This window comes from Lontra canadensis, unplaced genomic scaffold, assembly GCF_010015895.1.
Source record: "Lontra canadensis isolate GAN:19392208 unplaced genomic scaffold, GSC_riverotter_1.0 scaffold2, whole genome shotgun sequence".
Classification (NCBI taxonomy): Eukaryota; Metazoa; Chordata; class Mammalia; order Carnivora; family Mustelidae; genus Lontra; species Lontra canadensis.
Window position 1 is genome coordinate 20,956,079 of NW_022630996.1, and position 19,808 is coordinate 20,975,886.

The window sequence follows — 19,808 nt, forward strand, 5'->3', positions numbered from 1 at the left end:
AATCTGTTTTCCTACTGACCAAGGTGTAGAATGCCAAGGTTTTTTTGTTTTTAAGTCTTTGTATGAAATAAAATCTGTTACAGTATAATTTGTAAAGCAAATTATTTTTGTAATGTATAAATCTACCAGCAGAACTGGAAACCATTCAAAACACCTTCTTCCTTTTTAAACAAAATTATAAATAACTGGCTTTTATGAACTCTTTTCCCCATAGAAAACAAGATTATCCTTGTGAGTTAGCATTGGTGTGAAACTATGAATTGTTCTGTCCTTTATTGCCGGTGTATGAAACAGGGCTGCTCAGTTAACAATAGAATGGTGTTAGGAAGAGAAAATGAGTTAAAGCTTCATTTTGCATGGTCTGAGAAGCTTGCCTATTTGTAAAATTGTTTTTGATAGTCCTCTACTGCTATGTCTATGTCTATGTAAGGCAGATGTTTTCCTTCCATAGCATAATAGAGATGTTTTCTGTGATGTACTTCCGGTATTATAAATAGGAGTTGTGTGTTCAACAGCAAAAGGAAGTCACATTCCGTGCAGACTACACAATGCTTACCTGTGGACACCTGAGAGAACAGATGAGGTCCCCCTCTGTCCCCAGGGCCTTTGACCTCAGCCTAGCTAAACTCCATAATTATCCCTGTCCCATTATCTAAGCCTTGCTTCTCAGCCTAAGAAAGTTCTGAAAGGCAAGCAGTTAATCCAATTTCAGGGTCTCACATTTAGTCAGTCAGGCTTAAAATTGGTCCAGTGGGAAAAGTCTTTTCTATGAACTGAAGTCTGAGTCTAGAGAGCAAGTGCAGATCTGAAAAACTATTTAAATTTTATCACCTCTTTCAAATTGCTACTGACCGCTCTCTTCTCTCACCATACCCTGTTCTCTTAGCAAGCTGAATTTTTGCCACAGCTCTTACCACCTGACGCACCTAATTCAGTTTGTTTATTATTCATTATCTGGCAGAGTCTACTAAATGGTAAGCTACGGGAAGTTAAGGTCTTGTTTTGTTTGCTGAAGTATCAAAAGGGCCTAAAACACTGACTGGCACACAGTTGACTTGATAAATACTGATTGAATAAGGGACTTTGATGGTATTAAGAAACAGCGTGAAAAAAATAAAAAGGGATAAGTTAGCCACAACAAGATGACTTTTAGGTCTCTCTGCTGATGAAGGCTTCAGAGAGAATAACAAAGCAAGAGCAAAGCTAACCTGCAAAACCACAAGCCAGATATTGAATATAAATATTCAAGTGAGGGGAGGACGACAGAGGTTAATGTGTGAAGTGGAGTCTGCATGTTGGAAGAGGGATGGTGTCACTGGCATGAGTACAGCTGATTTTCGTAGTTTTCATTGGTATTAGGCTGGCAGTGCAGGTGACAACTTCTTTATCTGGTAGTACATGTCCCACATACAGCTCAGTCTTATTTTCTCAAACCTGCCCGTGACTCAGTGCCATGTAACTCTGGTCAATGCATCATTCAGAAGCATGGTACCAAGTTTTATATTTTGGACATGCCTCCCTTCTTTTTGTGTCTAGAATAATTCTGCACATTTTATCTTTATTAAATCTGTCACAGAGAGATTGGGGAAGAGAAGATGGAAATGAGACTGGTTTCATTTTCCATGTTCCCTTACCAGGTGTTGTGGGGAACTGGTCGGAACCGTTACCTGAAATAGGTCAGTTGATGGTCCACAGAATTCTTGGCTGTCTTTATCATTAAAGATTGAGACCAACTGTATTTTTTTTATTCCTTTTGGAAATCAAATCTGTAGAATTGTGTTATTTTATTTATATATGTGGATTCAGAACAGAAGTTACTTCTTTTGAAAGTGGCAATTCTGCAGAAGGAAACGTTCCCGGCACAGACGGCAGTATTAGTTTGCGGACTGGGAAATCGTTTCACAAGTAGTGTGTTTCAAGAGGTCCTGTTTGCAGTAGTTTGTAGGAGAGGTGACAGAAACAGTGGTAAGCAGATACTTCCTTTCTTCTCTCTTGCACTTTGACTGCTGAACACACTATGGAAAAAGATGCAGGGCAAGTAAGCATATTCCCACATATGAACTAAAAGATTTCTACATTTATGATGTGTACACAATTCTATTGCTTCCCATATTTTCAGTGACCTTCGAAAAATTTTATTAAGAAGTCAGTTCGAGCATGTTGGTAAGTCCCTGTGGAATTGGCTTGTGATTGATATGGTTATCCTGTCAGTCATTTATCTCAGCTTCTGCTTAGTTTTATTTGTATAAGGATCTGATGAGTTTCAAAATGACTAACAATGACGTTGATTTATTGAGAACGCATACCTCCTTTTGCTTACTTTCCATCAACAAGATGAAGTGCTTTGTTCTAACTTCCTTGAATATCTTACAGAAGCTAGGAAAGGTGTTACTGTTCTCTATCAGTTCTTAGTCTGTTTTCTGGTATGCCCTTATTTTTATTCCTGCATTGGTATACATTTCACTGTGATAAAATACCAAAAGTCTTGGTTGTGGAAGGAAAATGGTTCTGAATTTGACCTTTCTTTTTTAGTGATTAGTTTCCCATTATTTTCATGGGAAAAAAAAAATGGGTATTTATATTTACAAATGTAACCCTTCTGTTGTGCTGAAGAGTGAAAGGAAAGATAGTTTTTTTTAAGATGGCTTCTTGGAGAACTTTTGCCTTGAGATTCATATCACAACTCAATGAAAAGTGGAATGATTTTAATAATGTATTAAATGATCAATACATGATGTTTTTAGTGGATATTTTTGTAGCTACATGGCATGGATGCTGTTAATCTTGTTTGTACAAATACAACATGAGATCAGAAAAAACCTGTGCGTATTATAAAAATGCCATTGAATATAATTTGAGTTTCAAGAGCTAGGGAAACTTCAGGATGCAAGATTTGACTGAAAAAAAAAAAAGCAAAAATATGAACATTAAAGCCCACTTGAAAAATATTTGTTTCCCTCTTTTCCAGGAGTTATAAGTGCATAAAACAGTATCGGTCTTTCTACCCATTCCCAGTGTGCTGCATTAAAGTCACACATACCTTTAGTGGATGGAAAAGTCCTTTTTTCCATTGCCAAGTTAGTGTAAGATAGTCATCGGCAGGTTATATCTCCCATACTTCATAATAAGATATACATTTTCTATAATGAATATTCTTTTATAAATACTAATAGTATCTAAATAAGTGAACAGATAAAGTTCTGATGATGTTACATACTGATTACCATGAATTGGGTTGATGATGATGGGTACCACTCATGAATAGGATTTCATTTTATGTGGAACTCAACTGGTACTGCTTTTAGCACATTCCCTGAATTTTCATGGGCGATTCTGCTTTACCTTATGCAGACTTGCCAACATTTTTAAAGAATCTGAGTTTATACCTCATTTAACTCAGTAAAGCTTACATTTAGAGATCTTAACCTTACTTTAATAAGCTTGCAGGAGATATTTCTTCAATATCAGACTTCCTCAGAATGTTACTTATTATACCTTCCATGGATACAGATGATTCTAGCAAAGATAAAATACCATTGATGTTGCCAGATAATTTTATCAGTTGGTCATTCTAATTGTTGTCAATGTTGCTACTTCTGTGTCTTGTTAAAGACTGCTAACTTGATGTATCATTTAAAAATTTTTTTTTTAAATCTTTAGATTGTCATAATGGAAGTGCAAGGTTTGAAGTCCGTTGCTCCCAATCGAATTGTTTACTGTACAATGGAAGTGGAAGGAGGAGAAAAACTGCAGACAGACCAGGCTGAAGCTTCAAGGCCACAGTAAGCCAGCTGAAAAAAATTTTCCCCTTCCAAAGAAATATGGTTTATTCATTTGCAGCATTGTGTGGTTTTATACTCCACAAGGGTTATTGGTTAGCTTTGTTTCAACTGTGTTAGAATCATTGTGTGCCTTTCTAGATAAGGATGCTATAATTAGAACTATAGCAGATTCCCTGTGTAGTACAAACAGAAAATCTAACCTGCAAATGAGAAGCTAGTTATTTGGGAAGTCAATATTTGTAAGTCATTTAAAAAGAAAGCATGTGTTTTCATGTGTTATTTAAAAGGTGGTGCTTGATCCTATACTATAACCTAATAGCTTTTCCATTTCCATGTATTGCTGATGACCGTATGACACTGATGATGTTGAGGTGGATATAATTTTGCACAATGTCGTAGAATACTTAGGGAATAGGCTTGAGTTAGAGAACCAGTTACTGACAACGGCACAGTAATCAGAGAAGCTAAAGCTGTTCTTAGCTGGCAGTTTTAGGTTTCAAATTCTGGGAACGAGTTTAATTAAGTTTGGAAGATGTTCTCTTTAACTGATTGAAACTTGGGAAACATCACAGTGTCTGGTAGAAATAACCAGGCTAGCCTGAGGAATTTGAGTGAAAATTGCCTGGCTTTCATTTTTACATGCCTTTATTTTTTTAATTATTTTTTTATTGTGTTATGTTAGTCACCATAAAATACATCCTTAGGTTTTGACACAGTGTTCCAAGATTCATTGTTTATATGGGGCACATATTGCATCAAACACTAGGTGTACACTGCCTTTAGAAAAGATTTTTTTCCTTCCTCAGGACTTGGAAGTTTGTCTTATCACAGCATGATGATGTGGCCTGTTCATTCAGGAAGTGTCTAATCAGATCCTAGTTGGCAGTGGGTCGATAGAGGGGAACAAAAACTTTCATTTTCCTTAGGGCAGGCACAAGTTTAAGGTGGGGACAGAGATACAAGTGTAGTAGGACAGATATGCACAAGGCATTATGAGATGGAGAAGAAGCAAGTTGCAACTTCTGACCGTGCCTTATGAAAAGTCCTACAGATCTACCCCTAACCAGGCTCTCATTACCTCTGGGACCTCCCCTAGCCCCTCATCAGAAGGGCTTCATGTAATTCCTCAAACATATCTTTACACTTGTTTGTATGGCTGGATCCTTGGTGTTAGACATTTCTCCAAAGAAGACCTACAAATGACTAATAAGTGACACATGAAAAAATGCTTCACTCATCATCAGGGAAATAAAAATCAAAAGCACAATGGGTTACTACCCCGCGCTGGTCAGAATGGCTAAAATTAACTCAGGAAACAACAGATGTCAGTGCGGATGCATTAAAAGGGGAACCCTCTTTCACTGATGGTGGGAATGCAAGCCAGAGCAGCCACTCTGGAAAAGAGTAATGGAGGTTCCTCAAAAAGTTAAAAGTAGAGCTACCCTGTGACCCAGCAATTACACCACTAGGTATTTAACCGGAGGATGCAAACATAGTGATTTGGAGAGGCATATGCACCCTAATGTTTGTAACCGCAATGTTCACAACTGCCAAAATAAGGAGAGAGCCCAGATGTCCATTGGCAGATGGATGGATAAAGATGATGTGTGTATATATACACGATGGAATACTACTCAGCCACCAAAAGGATTGAAATCTTGCCATTTGCGATGATGTGGCTGGAACTAGAGTTTATTATGCCAAGTGAATTGAGTCAGAAAAAAATACCGTATGATTTCATTCATGTGGAATTTAAGAAACAAAACAGGTGAACACAGGAAAGGAAGGAAAAATAAAAACAGAGGCAAACCATAAGAGATTCTTAACAATAGGGAACAAATTGAGGGTTGCTGGAGGGGACGTGGGTGGGTGGGAGGAGGTAATTGGATGAAGGGCATTAAGGAGGGCACTTGATGTAGTGAGCACTGGGTGTTATATGCAACTGATGAATCACTAAACTCTACCTTGAAATTAATAATACACTATGTTAACTAACTTGAATTTAAATTTTAAAAAAAGTCTTCACTCAAAAAAATCTTAAATCTTAACTTGAGTAGCTCAGTTAGTTAAACATCTGACTCTCGACTTCAGGATAGGTCTTGATCTTGGGGTTATGAAGTTTAAAGTCCTGCATTGGGCTCCACTCTGGGCATGGAGCATACCTTAAAAAAAAAAAAAAATTCTTAAACCTCACTTGCTGAGAACACCTCTTTAAATAACCCAATATGAAAAAAAAATAGACAACCCACTATGAAGCAGATACTTTCTGGCTCATTTTAATCTTTAGACTAATATGCTTTTTAATCTGTTCCTTTTGTATTTCCCCCTTGAGAAAAAGGTAGATATCTTGTCCTGTTCAATCTTTTGGTACTCAGTAGGCTGTCAGAATTGATTCAGTTGCTTATACTTATTTTTATGACTTAGTCACAGTAAATATTGAAGGGTGTAGTATTTACTCCTGCAGGCAAATAGAGTTGAGTTACAGTGTGACAATAAAGTGAAAATAAAGAGAATAAACAACTCTTTCAAGAGATTCTTTAGACCTAGGAGGAGGCCATGAGACAGAAGGAAATTGATTGGGGCTATTTTTGGCAGAGCATATGGAGTCAAGGGAGAGGTGTGGTTTTTGTTTTAAAGGTCAGTTATACTAGTCTGTATTAGTATATTCACAGAGTTGTGCAATCATCAGCAATTCTACAAGCTATTCATTACCTCAGAAAAGCATCGTACCCCTTGACCTCTCAACCTCAGACCACCCCCATCTTGACCAATTACTAAGTGACTTTCTGTCTCTACAGATTTGCCTATTCTGGGCATTTCAAATAAATAGAATCATGTAGCATGTGTGCTCTTTTGTGACTGGTTTCTTTCCCTTAACATAGTGCTTTCTGCTTCCTCTGACTTCTGGCATGTATCAGAACTTCAGAACTTCTAGCGTGTTCAGAACTTCGTTTCTTTCTATGACCAAATCCTGGCATGGATATGCCACATTTTGTTTATCCATTCATTTAGATTGAGGACAATTGGGTTGTTTCCACCTTGTGGCTGCTGGGAATGCGGCAAGTAAAGTTGTGCAAATATCTGTTTGAGTCCCTGTTTTCAGTTGGTTTAGGTCTGTCCGTAGTGGAATTGCTGGACTGGGTAATAATTGCATATTTAGATGTTTGAGGATCCACCAAACTGCTTCCCACGGTGATAGCACCACTTTATTTTCCCATCGACAATGTGGAAGAGTTTCAATTTCTTCACATTCTCACCAGTACTTATTATTTGCCCTATACACAGTCATTCTAGTAGGGGGACATGGTATCTCATTGTGATTCGATTTATACTTCGCTCCTGGCTAATGATGTTGGGCATATTTTCAAATTTTGTATTAGCTATCTGTATATCTCTGTAGAGGAATGTCTATTTAAGTCTCTCCTTCCTTTTTTTATTGAGTTGCCTTTTAAGTGTAAGAGCTATTTCTATATTCTGGATGTTAGATTCTTATATATGATTTGTGAATGTTTTCTCCCTTTGTGTAGATTATCTTTTTGTTTTCTTGATATTGTCTTTTGATACTGTTCAGTTTATCTATTTTGCTGTTGCTACTTATGCTTCTGGAGCCAGGTCTAAGTATCTGGTGGTCAATCCAAGGTCACAAAAATTTAGCCCCATGTTTTCTCCTAAGACTTTCATAGTTTTACCTCTTACATTTAGGTCATTAACCCATTTTAAATGGGTTTTATTTATCTATGATTTATTTATCTTGAGAAAGAGATTGCATGCACGTGTACGCAAGCAGGGAGAAGGGCTGAGGAAAAGGGAGAGAGAATCTCAAGGAGATGCCACACTGAGTGTGGAGCCCCATGTGGGGCTTGATCTCATGTCTCTGAGATTGTGACTTGAGCAGAAACCAAGAGTCAGCTGCTGACTTTTATCTGTGGTAGGATGTAAGGGTTCAACTTCCTTTATTTGCATGTGACAATTCAGTTGTCCAGTTCTTTTTTTTTTTTTAAGATTTTATTTATTTGACAGAGATCACAAGTAGGCAGGGGCTGAGGGTGGGGGGGGGGTAAGCAGAGAGCCCAATGCAGGGCTCGATCCCAGGACCCTGAGATCATGACCCAAGCAGAAGGCAGAGGCTTAACCCACTGAGCTACCCAGGTGCCCCTAGTTGTCCAGTTCTTAAGTTGAGGAAACTATTCCTTTCCCATTAAATATTCTGGGTACCCTTTTGGAAATCAATTTACCATAAATAACATGGGTTTGTTTCTGGACTCTGAATTGTATTACATTGATGTTCTTATGCTAGTACCACAGTATTTTGCTTACCATTGCCTTTTATGAAGTAGGTTTTGTTTTGGGGTTTTGTTTTTTGTTTTTTGTTTTTTGTTTTTGCCTTGTGTAACATTTTAATATCACGAGTATGTGTCTCCCAGCTCTGTTCTTTTTCAAGATTATTTTGGCTATTCTGAATTTCCATATGACTTAAGGATAACTTTGCCAGTTTGCAAATATCTCCAGCTGGGATTCTCCTAGAGATTGTATTGCTTCTGATCAACTTGGAGAGTACTGCCATCTTAATCAATGGTGTTATCTTCCTACTCATGAACATAGTGTCTTTCTAGTTATTTAGACCTTTGTTTCTTTTAACAATAGTTTGTAGTTTCCAAAGTGTAAGTTTTGAACTTATTTGGTAAAATTTATCCCTGGTATTTTATCATTTTCTTAAGTTATTTTGGATTGTTTACTGTAAGTTTATAAAGATTATTTTTTAAATATTGATCTTACATGCTGCACCCTTGCTGAACTTGTTAATTCTAATGGTTGTTATTTTATGAGATTTCTTAGCTTTCTTTTTATATAAGATCATGTCATCTACAAGTAGTGATAATTCTGTTTCTTTCTGCCTGATCTGGATGCCTTTTCTTTTTTTTTTTTTTTTTTTTTTTTCTTTTTGCCTAATTTCCCTGACTAGTTCTTCCACTGCAGTGCTGGGTACAAGTGGCAGGAGTAGACCTTTATGCGTTCTTCCTGATTTTAGTAGAAAAGCATATATTTTTCATGATTAAGTATAATCTTAGCTCTGGATTTTTTGTAGATGCCTGTTGCCAATTTGAGGAAGTTCCTGTTCATAGATTTGTTAGTGTTTTTATCGTGAAAAGGTGTTGGATTTTGTCAAATGATTTCTCTGCCTCTGTTGAGAGGATCGTGTAGGTTTTGCTTTTAATCGTATTGACATGGTGCATTACATTATTTAATTTTTTTCAAGATTTTATTTATTTATTTGACAGAGTTCACAAGTAGGCAGAGAGAGGGGGAAGCAGGCTCCTCGCCGGGCCAAGATCCCGATTTGGGGCTCAATCCCAGGACCCTGAGATCATGACCTGAGCCAAAGGCAGAGGCTTTAACCCAGTGAGCCACCCAGGTGCCCCACATTATTTAACTTTTAGGTGTCAAACTAGTCTTGTATCCCTGACATAGTTTGTACTTGGTCATGATGCCTAATACTTTTTACTGCATTTAGTTCTCCAGTCTTTTGTTAAGGACTTTTGCATCTCTTTAAAAAATAGTGATCTATAATATCTTTTTTGTGACCTATCTGATTTTATTTTTTTTTAAAGATTTTATTTTATTTATTTGACAGACAGAGATCACAAGTAGGCAGAGAGGCAGGCAGAGAGACAGGGGGAAGCAGGCTCTCGGCCGAGCAAAGAGCCCTATGCGGGGCTCGATCCCAGAGCCCTGAGATCATGACCTGAGCCAAAGGCAGAGGCTTAACCCACTGAGCCACCCAGGCGCCCCCTCTATCTGATTTTTTATTGGCCTCATAGAATGAGTTTGGAAGTGGTCTCCTTTTTTTTTTTTTTAAGGTATGGAAAATTAGTATTAATTTATTAATGTTTGTTGGAATTTACTGAAGAAGCCCTCTGGGGCTGGGCTTTCTTTGTAGGTAGGTCTCCATTACTAATTTAATCTCTTTCTTGTAGATCTATTCATAGTGTCTGTTTCTTCTTGTCAGTTTTGGGATTTGGTGTATTTAGAGTAATTTGTCCATTTCATTCAAGTTGCCTAATTTATTGGCATACATTCGTTTATAGTATTCATTTACAATGTTTTTTATTTCCATAAAATATTCCTTCTTCAATTTCTAAAATGAATTCAATGAATTCTAGTATTTGAATCTCCTTTTTCTTAGTCCATCTAGCTAAAAAAATGTTTATCTTTAAAATACCCAACTTTTGTTTCATTGATTCTCACTCTAATCTTCTTTATTTCCTTCCCTTTTTTCCTTTGGGTTTAGTTTCTCCTGTTTTTCTAGTGTCTTAAGGTGGAAAGTTGTATTTTTGTGTTGAGATCTTCCCAGTACAGGTACTTAGAGCTATAAATATCCTTCTAAGCACTGCTTGAGCAGCATCCCGTAAATATCAATATGTTCTCTACATTTTCACTCAGTGAGGAGAATTTGGATCAGGAAAATGTGTTATTTGTACGGTAAACAGTCAATGGAAGAAGTTTCTTATTAGCAAGAAAGTAAAAGACTCAGATCCTATCACGTTACCCCAGTGACTAGGAGAACAGAAGTCACTCCTGAAACCCACTAGGTACACAACAGTATGTCACCACTCACTGGTTGGGAAGCTCTTTTATGGCAATTTTATTTTTTTCTAGATGTCTTCGTTCAGGCTGCTATAACAGAAATACTGTTTTAACACTGGGTGGCTTAAACAACAAACATAATTTCTCACAGTTGTGGATGCTGGAAGTGTGAGATCAAGCTGCCAGCACAGTCACTGAGGTCTACAGGGAGGGCCCTCTTTTGGGGCCCACCTTCCTTTTTTTTTTTTTTTTAAAGATTTTATTTATTTGACAGAGATCACAAGTAGGCAGAGAGGCAGGCAGAGAGAGGGGGAAGCAGGCTCTCCGCCGAGCAGAGAGCCCGATGCGGGGCTCGATCCCAGGGCCCTGAGATCATGACCTGAGCCGAAGGCAGAGGCTTTAACCCACTGAACCACCCAGGCACCCCATCAGGGGCCACCTTCTTGCCAGGTCCTCCCACGGTGGAGAGCGAGCTCTTGCATCTCTTCATCTTCTTATAGGGGCACCAGTTCTATCACGGGGCTCCATCCCCGTGACCTCATCCACATTCAGTTTCCTCCCAGAACCCCACCTCAAGACGTTATTACATTAGGAATTACAACTTCAGCATCTGAACTTTTGGGGGCGCACAACCAGTCTTCTCAAAATTCATGTCTTCACCTGAAAAATAGGTTAATTCTATCCCAACGGCCCCAGAGGTTTTTACTTTATTCTAGCATCCGTTCTGGAGTCTAAAATCCGAAGACTCATTTAAATATTATCCAAACCAGATATGGGTAAAGTAAGTTATGATTCATTCTGAGGCCAAGTTCCTCTCCAGCTGTGAACCTATGAAATCAAATAAATTATATGCTTCATGAGAACAGTGGTGGGAGAGGCACAGAAGAGATATTCCAGTTCAAAACAGAGAAATGAGGAATAGAAGAGTGGGTGACAAGTCCCAGGTAAATCTAAAGCCTAGCACCATAAACTCCTTTAGACCTGAAGCCTCAGGAGTGCACTTCTTTGGTTCCAAGCTTTGCCTTCTGGACCCACCAGGCCAGTGATCACACCTGCATGGCTCTGCTGGATGGGTGTTTAACCCCTGCAGCTTCTGGTGGCTGCCACCCAGCATTTTGAAACAAAGGCAGTGGCCCCATCCACAAGGCCTGCTGGGCAGAGGTCTAAGCCTTTGAAACAGAGGTGGAGATCATCCTTTTGGTGCCCTGCCCTCCTCCAAACCCTTGCAAGCTTGTACTGAAGGCCTGTACTGGGATTGGTAGCCCTAATGATCTCTGATTCACCTTTGGAGTCATTCCTCCCTTGTCTTAAAGACTAGAATGTGTTCTTAGCTGAATCTCTGGTCCAGTTTTATTTATTTGACAGACAGAGATCACAAGTAGACAGAGAGGCAGGCAGAGAGAGAGGAGGAAGCAGATTCCCTACTGAGCAGAGAGCCTAATGCGGGGCTCGATCCCAGGACCCTGAGATCATGACCTGAGCAGAAGGCAGAGGCTTTAACCCCCTGAGCCACCCAGGCACCCTCTGGTCCAGTTTTATAGGGTCTAAGAAGTTCAGCAGCTTTCCTTCATTTCTTTTGATCTCCTTCAGTTCAAACCAACAGTGTTCCTGCTGAAGTGGTTGATTAGGTTCGTGGTTCATACCTACACTTAACCTCCTTCTCAAATGGCTGGTCTCCCACACTTTGAGTGTTCTTTTCTGAGCACACTTTCTCGTTATGGACAGACTAGGAATCTTTCAAATCTTTATGATCTGCTAACTTTTTACATGACAATTGTCTTTAATTCATTTTCTCTTACTGCATTTTACTGTAAGCAGTCAGGAGCAACCAAGCTGCTCCTTCAACACTTTGCTCAGAAATTTCCTCAGGTCATTCTCCAGTTTCATTGCACAGAAGTATTACGTTTCACAAAACACTAGAAAATGAACATGATTCAGCCAGGTTCTTTGCCACCGATAACAAAGATAATCTTTCTTGCGGTTTCCAGTAATATGTTCTTCTTTCCCACTGAGATCTCATCAAAATAGCCTTCACCATCCGTATTTTTACCAACATTCTGTTCATAATATGTCTTCTCCAAGAAGATGGAAGCTTCGTCTATAGCTCTTCTCTTACTGAACCTTCACCAGACCTTCCCTTAGAGTCCCTTTGTTGTAATACTGGCTCTTTCTAGCCCGCATCTCCAAGTTCTTCCCGCCCCTAGCCCTTATGCCCATTCCAAAGCTGCTTCCACATTTTTAGGTATTTGTTACAGCAGCACCACACTTTTCAGTTTGGGCTACTACAATAAAATAGGTTGGGTGATTTAAATAGCAAATATTTATCTTGTACAATTCTGCAGATAAAAATCCAAGATCAGGGCAGCAGCAAGGTCAGGTTCTGGGTGAGGGGCCTCTTCCTGCTTTATACAGGGCTAAGTTCTCCCGCACAGAGTGGGGAGACAGACCACCACCTCCATGACCTCACTGAAACTCAGTCCCCTCCAAAAGACCCTAACTCCAAATACCATCATACTGCGGTTTTGGCCTCAACATGGGAATTTGGAAGTGGGGGCCATAAACACTAGGACAGCAGTAGTCCATGAAATCTTCAGGGTGTGCGAATGCCCTAAGAATTCGAATACCCTGTTGTTTTTTAGAAAATCTTTTTATTTTTTATTTTATATTTTTAAAAGATTTTATTTATTTGACAGAGAGAGATCATAAGTAGGCAGAGAGGCAGGCAGGGGCCGGGGGAAGCAGGCTCCCTGCTGAGCAGAGAGCCGGAGCGGGGCTCTGTCCCAGGACCCTGAGATCATGATCTGAGCTAAAGGCAGAGGCTTTAACCCACTGAGCCAGGTGCCCCTAGAGAATCTTTTTTTTTTTTTTTTAAAGATTTTATTTATTTTTTTGTCAGAGAGAGAGAGAGCGTGAGAGTGAGCACAGGCAGATAGAGGGACAGGCAGAGGCAGAGCGAGAAGCAGGCTCCCTGCTGAGCAAGGAGCCCGATGTGGGACTCGATCCCAGGACTCTGGGATCATGACCTGAGCCGAAGGCAGCCACTTAACCAACTGAGCCACCCAGGCGTCCCCCTAGAGAATCTTTTTAAAAAGCTTTATTGAGGTACAATTTACACAGCATAAAATTCTTCCATTGTCAAGTAGATGATTTTCAGTAAATTTAGGCGCCTGTACTGCTATCAGCTTGTGCTGCTATCAATTCCGTTTTAAAACTCATCACTTCACAATGTCTCTTGCGTCCATTTGCAGTCTTGGAACTGCCAGTTCCAGGAAGCTGCTCACCTACTTGCTAGTGCTAGAGTTTTATTTTTTCTGGACATTTCATATAAATGAAATCATGGCCTCGGTAGTCTGGGTTTTTTCATTTAGCCTAATTTCTACAAAATTTATTTGATACTTAAGTATTTGGTCAGTCAAATGAGTTAACTTTTATATCAGTAGTCATTTAGCTTATGGTGTATTCATAAAGAGATTCTGATAATAGGGAACAACATCTAACTGGATAATTTAAATGAATTAACATGCTTACAAGTTAGAAAATATGATCACAATCTCCAGTACTCCTTTTTATTCTTACTACAAGGAAATTTGGCTAAAATAGCTTTTCTCTTTCCTCGTGAACACGGAGTTAACTGTAAAATGAATTAAATGATTTATATTTATCATTGTATCCCAGGGGCAGACCACTTTAAATTAAAAATGTGTCTTCTGAATGCTGACCGACTGTCGCTTTCCGGCAGTGTGGTTACTTCTCTTTTGAACTCCTCTTGCACAACAGGAAAGAGACTCCTCTCCTCCATCATTATAGTGAATCGTGCCTCAGACACATTTTCTAAATTTTATAGCTTCAACAGTTTGTGTTGTATTGGAGATCAATTCATCCTTCTGCCTGATACTAATTAAAGTGCCTTATTTAGTCCATATTTCCAATAAACTTAATCAAGATTTCTACCCACTGCCTGTTTCATTCCTGTAGTTCTTATTTCCTGCCAGCAATTAGGTAGAAACAGCATGTGAGCTTGGTACATAACTTAGAATACAGAATCTGAGATCTCATAAAAGTATGTTCATAGACAAGTTTGATTTATAAAGAGTAGTAATGAGTTAATCTATTAAAGTTTTTAGTTTTTAATGGAGGGAAGGGAGTATAGGTAAACCGTATTTCAGTTAGGGAGGAAATTGTTCATGGATTTTTAAGTCATTGTTTCATTGTCTCTCAGTGAGCCAGGAAAGGTTTTGTTCTCTGTAAACAGAGGTACAAAAACACTGTTGCTATACTTGTATAGCTTTTTTTAATCTTTTCCAGACATTTTGTTACTTGATTTTTAGCCTATACCCTTAATGATACCACCTGAAAGGAAAGGGAGCATAAGAAGAATGATAGACTGATGGGGGAGGACTCAAGCAGTCATCATGAATCTCTTGATAACATTGTGCCTGCAAATAATGACCATCCTTTGAGTGCCTAAAAACACAAAAGCTAATAATATCCCATGGAGGGCAAAGATAGATCTATGTACCAGGGAGATAAAAGCAAAGAAATTGGTTGTTAAAAACCAGGAACTCAGAGGAAGGGGAAATGGGGATTTGCTCTTCAAGGCATATAAAGTTTCTTTTATGCAAGATGAAAAATTATAGAAACCTGCTGTGCAATATTAGGTTTGCAGTGAACAATACTGTGTTGTACACTTAAACATTTAAGAAGGTAGATCTCGGGGCGCCTGGGTGGCTCAGTGGGTTAAGCCTCTGCCTTTGGGTCAGGTCAGGTCCTTGGATCAAGCCCCATACCCGGCTCTCTGCTCAGCGGGGAGCCTGCTTCCCTTCCTCTCTCTCTCTGCCTGCCTCTCTGCCTACTTGTGATCTCTCTCTCTCTGTCAAATAAATAAATAAAATCTTAAAAAAAAAAAGAGGGTAGATCTCATGTTATATGTTCTTACCACAATTAAAAAAAAAAAATTTAAAGGGAAGCAGCACTGTTTTGGGAAGGGCTTGTTTTGTTGTTTGTTACCATACTGTATCTCTTTGATGCCATAGAGCTATTTTATTAAAGATGTTTGAAGGTTAGTCTCTACTCCCCACCCTCTGAAAGTAATAAAATAGAAAGGTAAGGAGCAGTAGGAAAAACTGATGAGTTGTATCATTGGGGAGATATATTTATAGATAGGAGGACAGAACATTCTTCAACCTCATGAAAATGATGGGAAATAGAGGCTACAGTACCTGTTTCTAGAAACTCTAAATTCCGAATCAGAATTGTAATAATCTGTCAAACTATGGAGAGAATAGTGCAGCTACAAATGGAAAGCTTATCAGAGTGACAAGTGCTGGGACAAGTGTTTGAGAGATTAAATACAGACGGCATATAAACTAAAGGAACCTAGCCATGCTTTTTATAAAAACATATTAGTTTTCATTTTAGTAATTTCTGCGTTAGTTTTCATTAGCCTGCTACTCTTGAGAATCAGAGATCAAATATACTACATTTTTAAATCTGTCAAGAAGTGTGCTTGTTTTAATGAAACTAAAGGTAAACACTTGAATGGTGTAAGTTTCACCTTTTCTCGTTTCCATCTTTAAAAACATGAGATTGCTTCGTCTTATATAAATAAATTCACTAGAAGTAACATTTCTCTAAGCTGATGCTACTGGCGCAAAACAAAATGAAGCCTAACGAGATAAACATTGGCCAAATACAGAAACTACATTCACTGAGAATTTATTTGGAAGTAAAGGAAGATGATTTGGGGATCCTTGTAATTAGTGACATCTGAATTAAAGGGAAAACATGCTAGATTAAGGTTCCAGATGCTGAACCGCCCTAGTGAGCTAAAACAGAAAATGAGAGTGAGAGGGCTTGGGAGAAACTTCATATAATTATGATTATCAACATCTCTATGACAGATTTACAGTTTGTAAATAACTTCCCTTTATAATCTGTGACTTTTTTTTTTTAGAGCAACCTTTTGTAGTTGTTTTCATTATTGTTCTATTCGATTTATGTAACCAGTGTATTGAATGGGCTCAATTTGGGGGAGTGTGAGTAGCAAACAACTTAATTTTTATCCCTGTGTTACTCTTAGACATCTCCAGGATTCACCTTCTATGTCCTTTGATATGGATCCTATGTCTTCGCAGAAACCATGGCTGTTCTGCTCATTGCTAGGTATTAAATAAGATGTTTCAGGTATTGAAATTTTCAGACAGTTTAAGTCATAGCTTAAGCCTTTTCAAAACTTGTTCCTTTTCTTCCAGCTCATCCAGAAACCTTTGGGGAGGGGAAAAGTTGCTGTCATCAGTTCTGTTCACTCTTCTTTTGTCTGTTCATATACTCATTCTACCACTTTTGGGTAGGGTTGAGGTTGGGAGGAAGGGAAGAGATGAAGAGGCACCATGTTTCTGTGTGTAGGGGCTCTCTGTAGTCCTCTCCATTAGCAAATGCTTTCTGTTACGGCACACGTCCACACAGAAGTTTACTCTAATACAGCTCTGCTTGCTAGCAGGTGCTTGGGACATCACACTGCTCCCTCCTAGAATGATGCATCCTGTAGTGGCCCTCTTCCTCTTCCCTGAGCTACAGACTTAACACTATTACCCACATAGCCTCTTCCTGCTTGCACTTAATTTCCTTAGCTGGTGGCTTCAATGAGGTCGAAGCTCCTTGAGGACAGGGACTGTGTATTATACCTCCTGGTTTCTGTCTAGCACCAGCTGCAGGAATATGGACAAATAGTGCTCAGTAATCTATATGTTTACCCATTAGAGTGAAAAATACAGTCTCCCATTATGTTTCATGGTAGGACACCTGAGAGAGCAGAGCTTATCATCAGAATACGCATTTCCTTGTTTTCCCATCCCAAGCTTCCATTTTTCTATAAAATCCTTGGAAAACATGTTCTCGAGAGTCAGGTCTTCTGCTTGTGCATGCTGAGTGGCAACTAGAATTCAGGATCACCACCCAATCTTGCCACCCTGGCTTTCCTGACATTGGGGACCTTCTGGGTAAGCAAGACCGCTTCTCTAGGGAGACACAGGGACAGTATAATTTTACTAGAATCAGTATATGATTCCTTAGATCATAAGTACTTATTCCTAAAGCTCTTCTTTCCAGAAAAGAGCCTGCTATTTACAAGTTCTTTCTCCACTCCCTTTTCATAGGCTCTTTACTTTGACTTTTCAGATGAAAGGCATATCTCTCAAACAACTTGAGTCTTGCCATGATTCCTGTCCTAGAGTGCAAAACCTTCAGGTCACCATTCAAAAGGAAAATTTGTGATGTGTTCTGAGAACGTGATGGACAAATGATGTCATAAACCCTACTGTAAATTAGGTGGCTTATCCTTCCTTGCTTTCAACAAAGATGGATTTGTTTTCAACTGCTATGTAATTGAAAAATAATTTTTGCTTATCAATCACTATCTTTGGTTACATTTAAGTAGAAAATAAGTATGTTGATGGCAATTGCTATAATAATGTCTACATACTTGTTTTTCGTACCTATAATAGTAAAACAAAATCCTAGTAGTTGATCAGTTGAAATTGATGATGAACTCAATCTAGAATTAAGTAGGAGTCACCTTTTAGATATATTAACTAATTGTGGGGGGGAAGCACTGTCCATTTCAATGAGATGCGCATCAAAATTTTTTTTCGTTTTTACTATTACTTGTCATATTTATTTTGAATCATTTGAATATTATTAGTCATTATAATAAAAACTAAATTCAGAAGGAATTTTATTTCCTAGAGTTGTATTTGGTTTTTGACAAATAACTGTATATATCCAAAGTATAAAATATGTTTTGGTATGTGTTATGAGATGATTATACAATCACACTAATAAATTTTCACATCCCGTAGTTACCTTTTGTGTATGTGTGTTGAGATTCTTGAGTTCTACTTATACTCTTAGCAAATTTTAAGTATATAATACATTATAAACCATATGACTGTAGTCACCATGTTGTAATTAGTTCTTGAGAACTTACTCATAAATGACACATTGTACTCTTTGATTAATATCTGCCCATTTCTTCCACCCTACATTTCTGATAACCATCACTCTCATGCTGTTACTATGAGTTTGACTTATTTTTTTTAGGTTCCATATATAAGCTAGACCATGCAGTAATTGTCGTTCTGCATATGGCTTATTTCACTTAACCTAATACCCTCCAGTTTCCTACATGTTGTTACAAACGACAGGACTGTCTTTTCTTTTAAGGCTGCATGATACTCCATTGTATGTATATACCACATTTTCTTTAGCCATTCTACTATTGATGAATACTCAGGTTGTTTCCATATTACAGCTAATGTGAAGAATACTGTAGCAAACATGGGAATGCAGATATGTCTTTAAGAGAGTGTTTTTATTTCCTTTTATCCTGTATATATAATATATAACGTATATACTCAGGAGTGCAATTGATGGGTCATATGGTAGTTCTATTTTTAATGTTTTGAGGAAATGCCACACTGTTTTCCATAATGGTTGTACCAGTTTATGTTCTCACCAAAATGCAAATGTTTTTCACATCTTCACCAATACTTACCTTTTGACTTTCTGATAATAGCCATCTTAACAGGTGTGAGGTAATACCTCGTGGTTTTGATTTGCATTTCCCCGATGATGAGTGATGTTGAGCATCTTTTTGTATACTTATTGCCCATTTATAGGTTTTCTATGGAAGAATGTTCAGTTCTTTACCCATTTTTAGTGAGGTTATTTGATTTTTGCTATTGAGCTGTAGGAATTCTTTATATGGTCTAGATAGTAATCCTTTTTTTTAAATCATTTTTATTAGCATATAATGTATTATTTGTTTTGGGCATACAGTTCTGTGAGTCATCAGCCTTACACTGTTCACAGCACTCACCAGCACATACCCTCCCCAACATTCATCACCCTGGAGACCTTAATCCTTCATCAGATGTATGCTTTGCAAATATTACAGAAGTTGCGTTTTCAGTTTGTTAATTATTTTCTTTGCTGTGCAAAAGCTTTTTAGTTTGATTTTTCCTTTTGTTGCCTGTGTTTTTGGTGTAATCCAAAACATTCTTGCCAACACAGGGTGCTTTTCCTCTGCATTTTCTTTCAGTTTTATGGTCTCAAGAATTATGTTTAAGTCTTTAATCCATTTTTTTTTTTTTTTGGTATAAGATAAGGATCCACTTTTACTCTTCTCCATATGGATGTCCAGTTTTCCCAGCACCATTTATGAAAGAGACCCTCTCCTTTCCCATTGTACATTTTTGGCGCCTTTGATGAAATTCAATTGAACACACATGCATGTTTGATTCAGTGCCCTGGTTTTTGTTCCCTTGGTCTGTGTGTCTTTTTTTCTTGGCAGTACCATATTGTTTTACTGTAACTTTGTAATATTGTTTGAAGTCAAGCAGTGGGATGCCTTCAGTTTAATTCTTCTTTCTCAAGATTGCTTTA

The 19,808-nt window shown here is 38.2% G+C and overlaps 1 protein-coding gene across 21 annotated transcripts in view; it reads left to right on the forward strand.

Annotated features, from left to right (window-relative positions):
- The window catches only part of CADPS2 (calcium dependent secretion activator 2), a 530,843-nt gene that overhangs the window by 230,079 nt on the left and 280,956 nt on the right, over window positions 1-19,808 (forward strand). For all 21 annotated transcript variants that reach the window (XM_032870302.1, XM_032870364.1, XM_032870304.1 and 18 more), the window contains exon 6: window positions 3,661-3,782. In XM_032870302.1, the coding sequence (XP_032726193.1) occupies window positions 3,661-3,782 (122 nt within the window). The remainder of the gene's footprint in view (window positions 1-3,660; window positions 3,783-19,808) is intronic.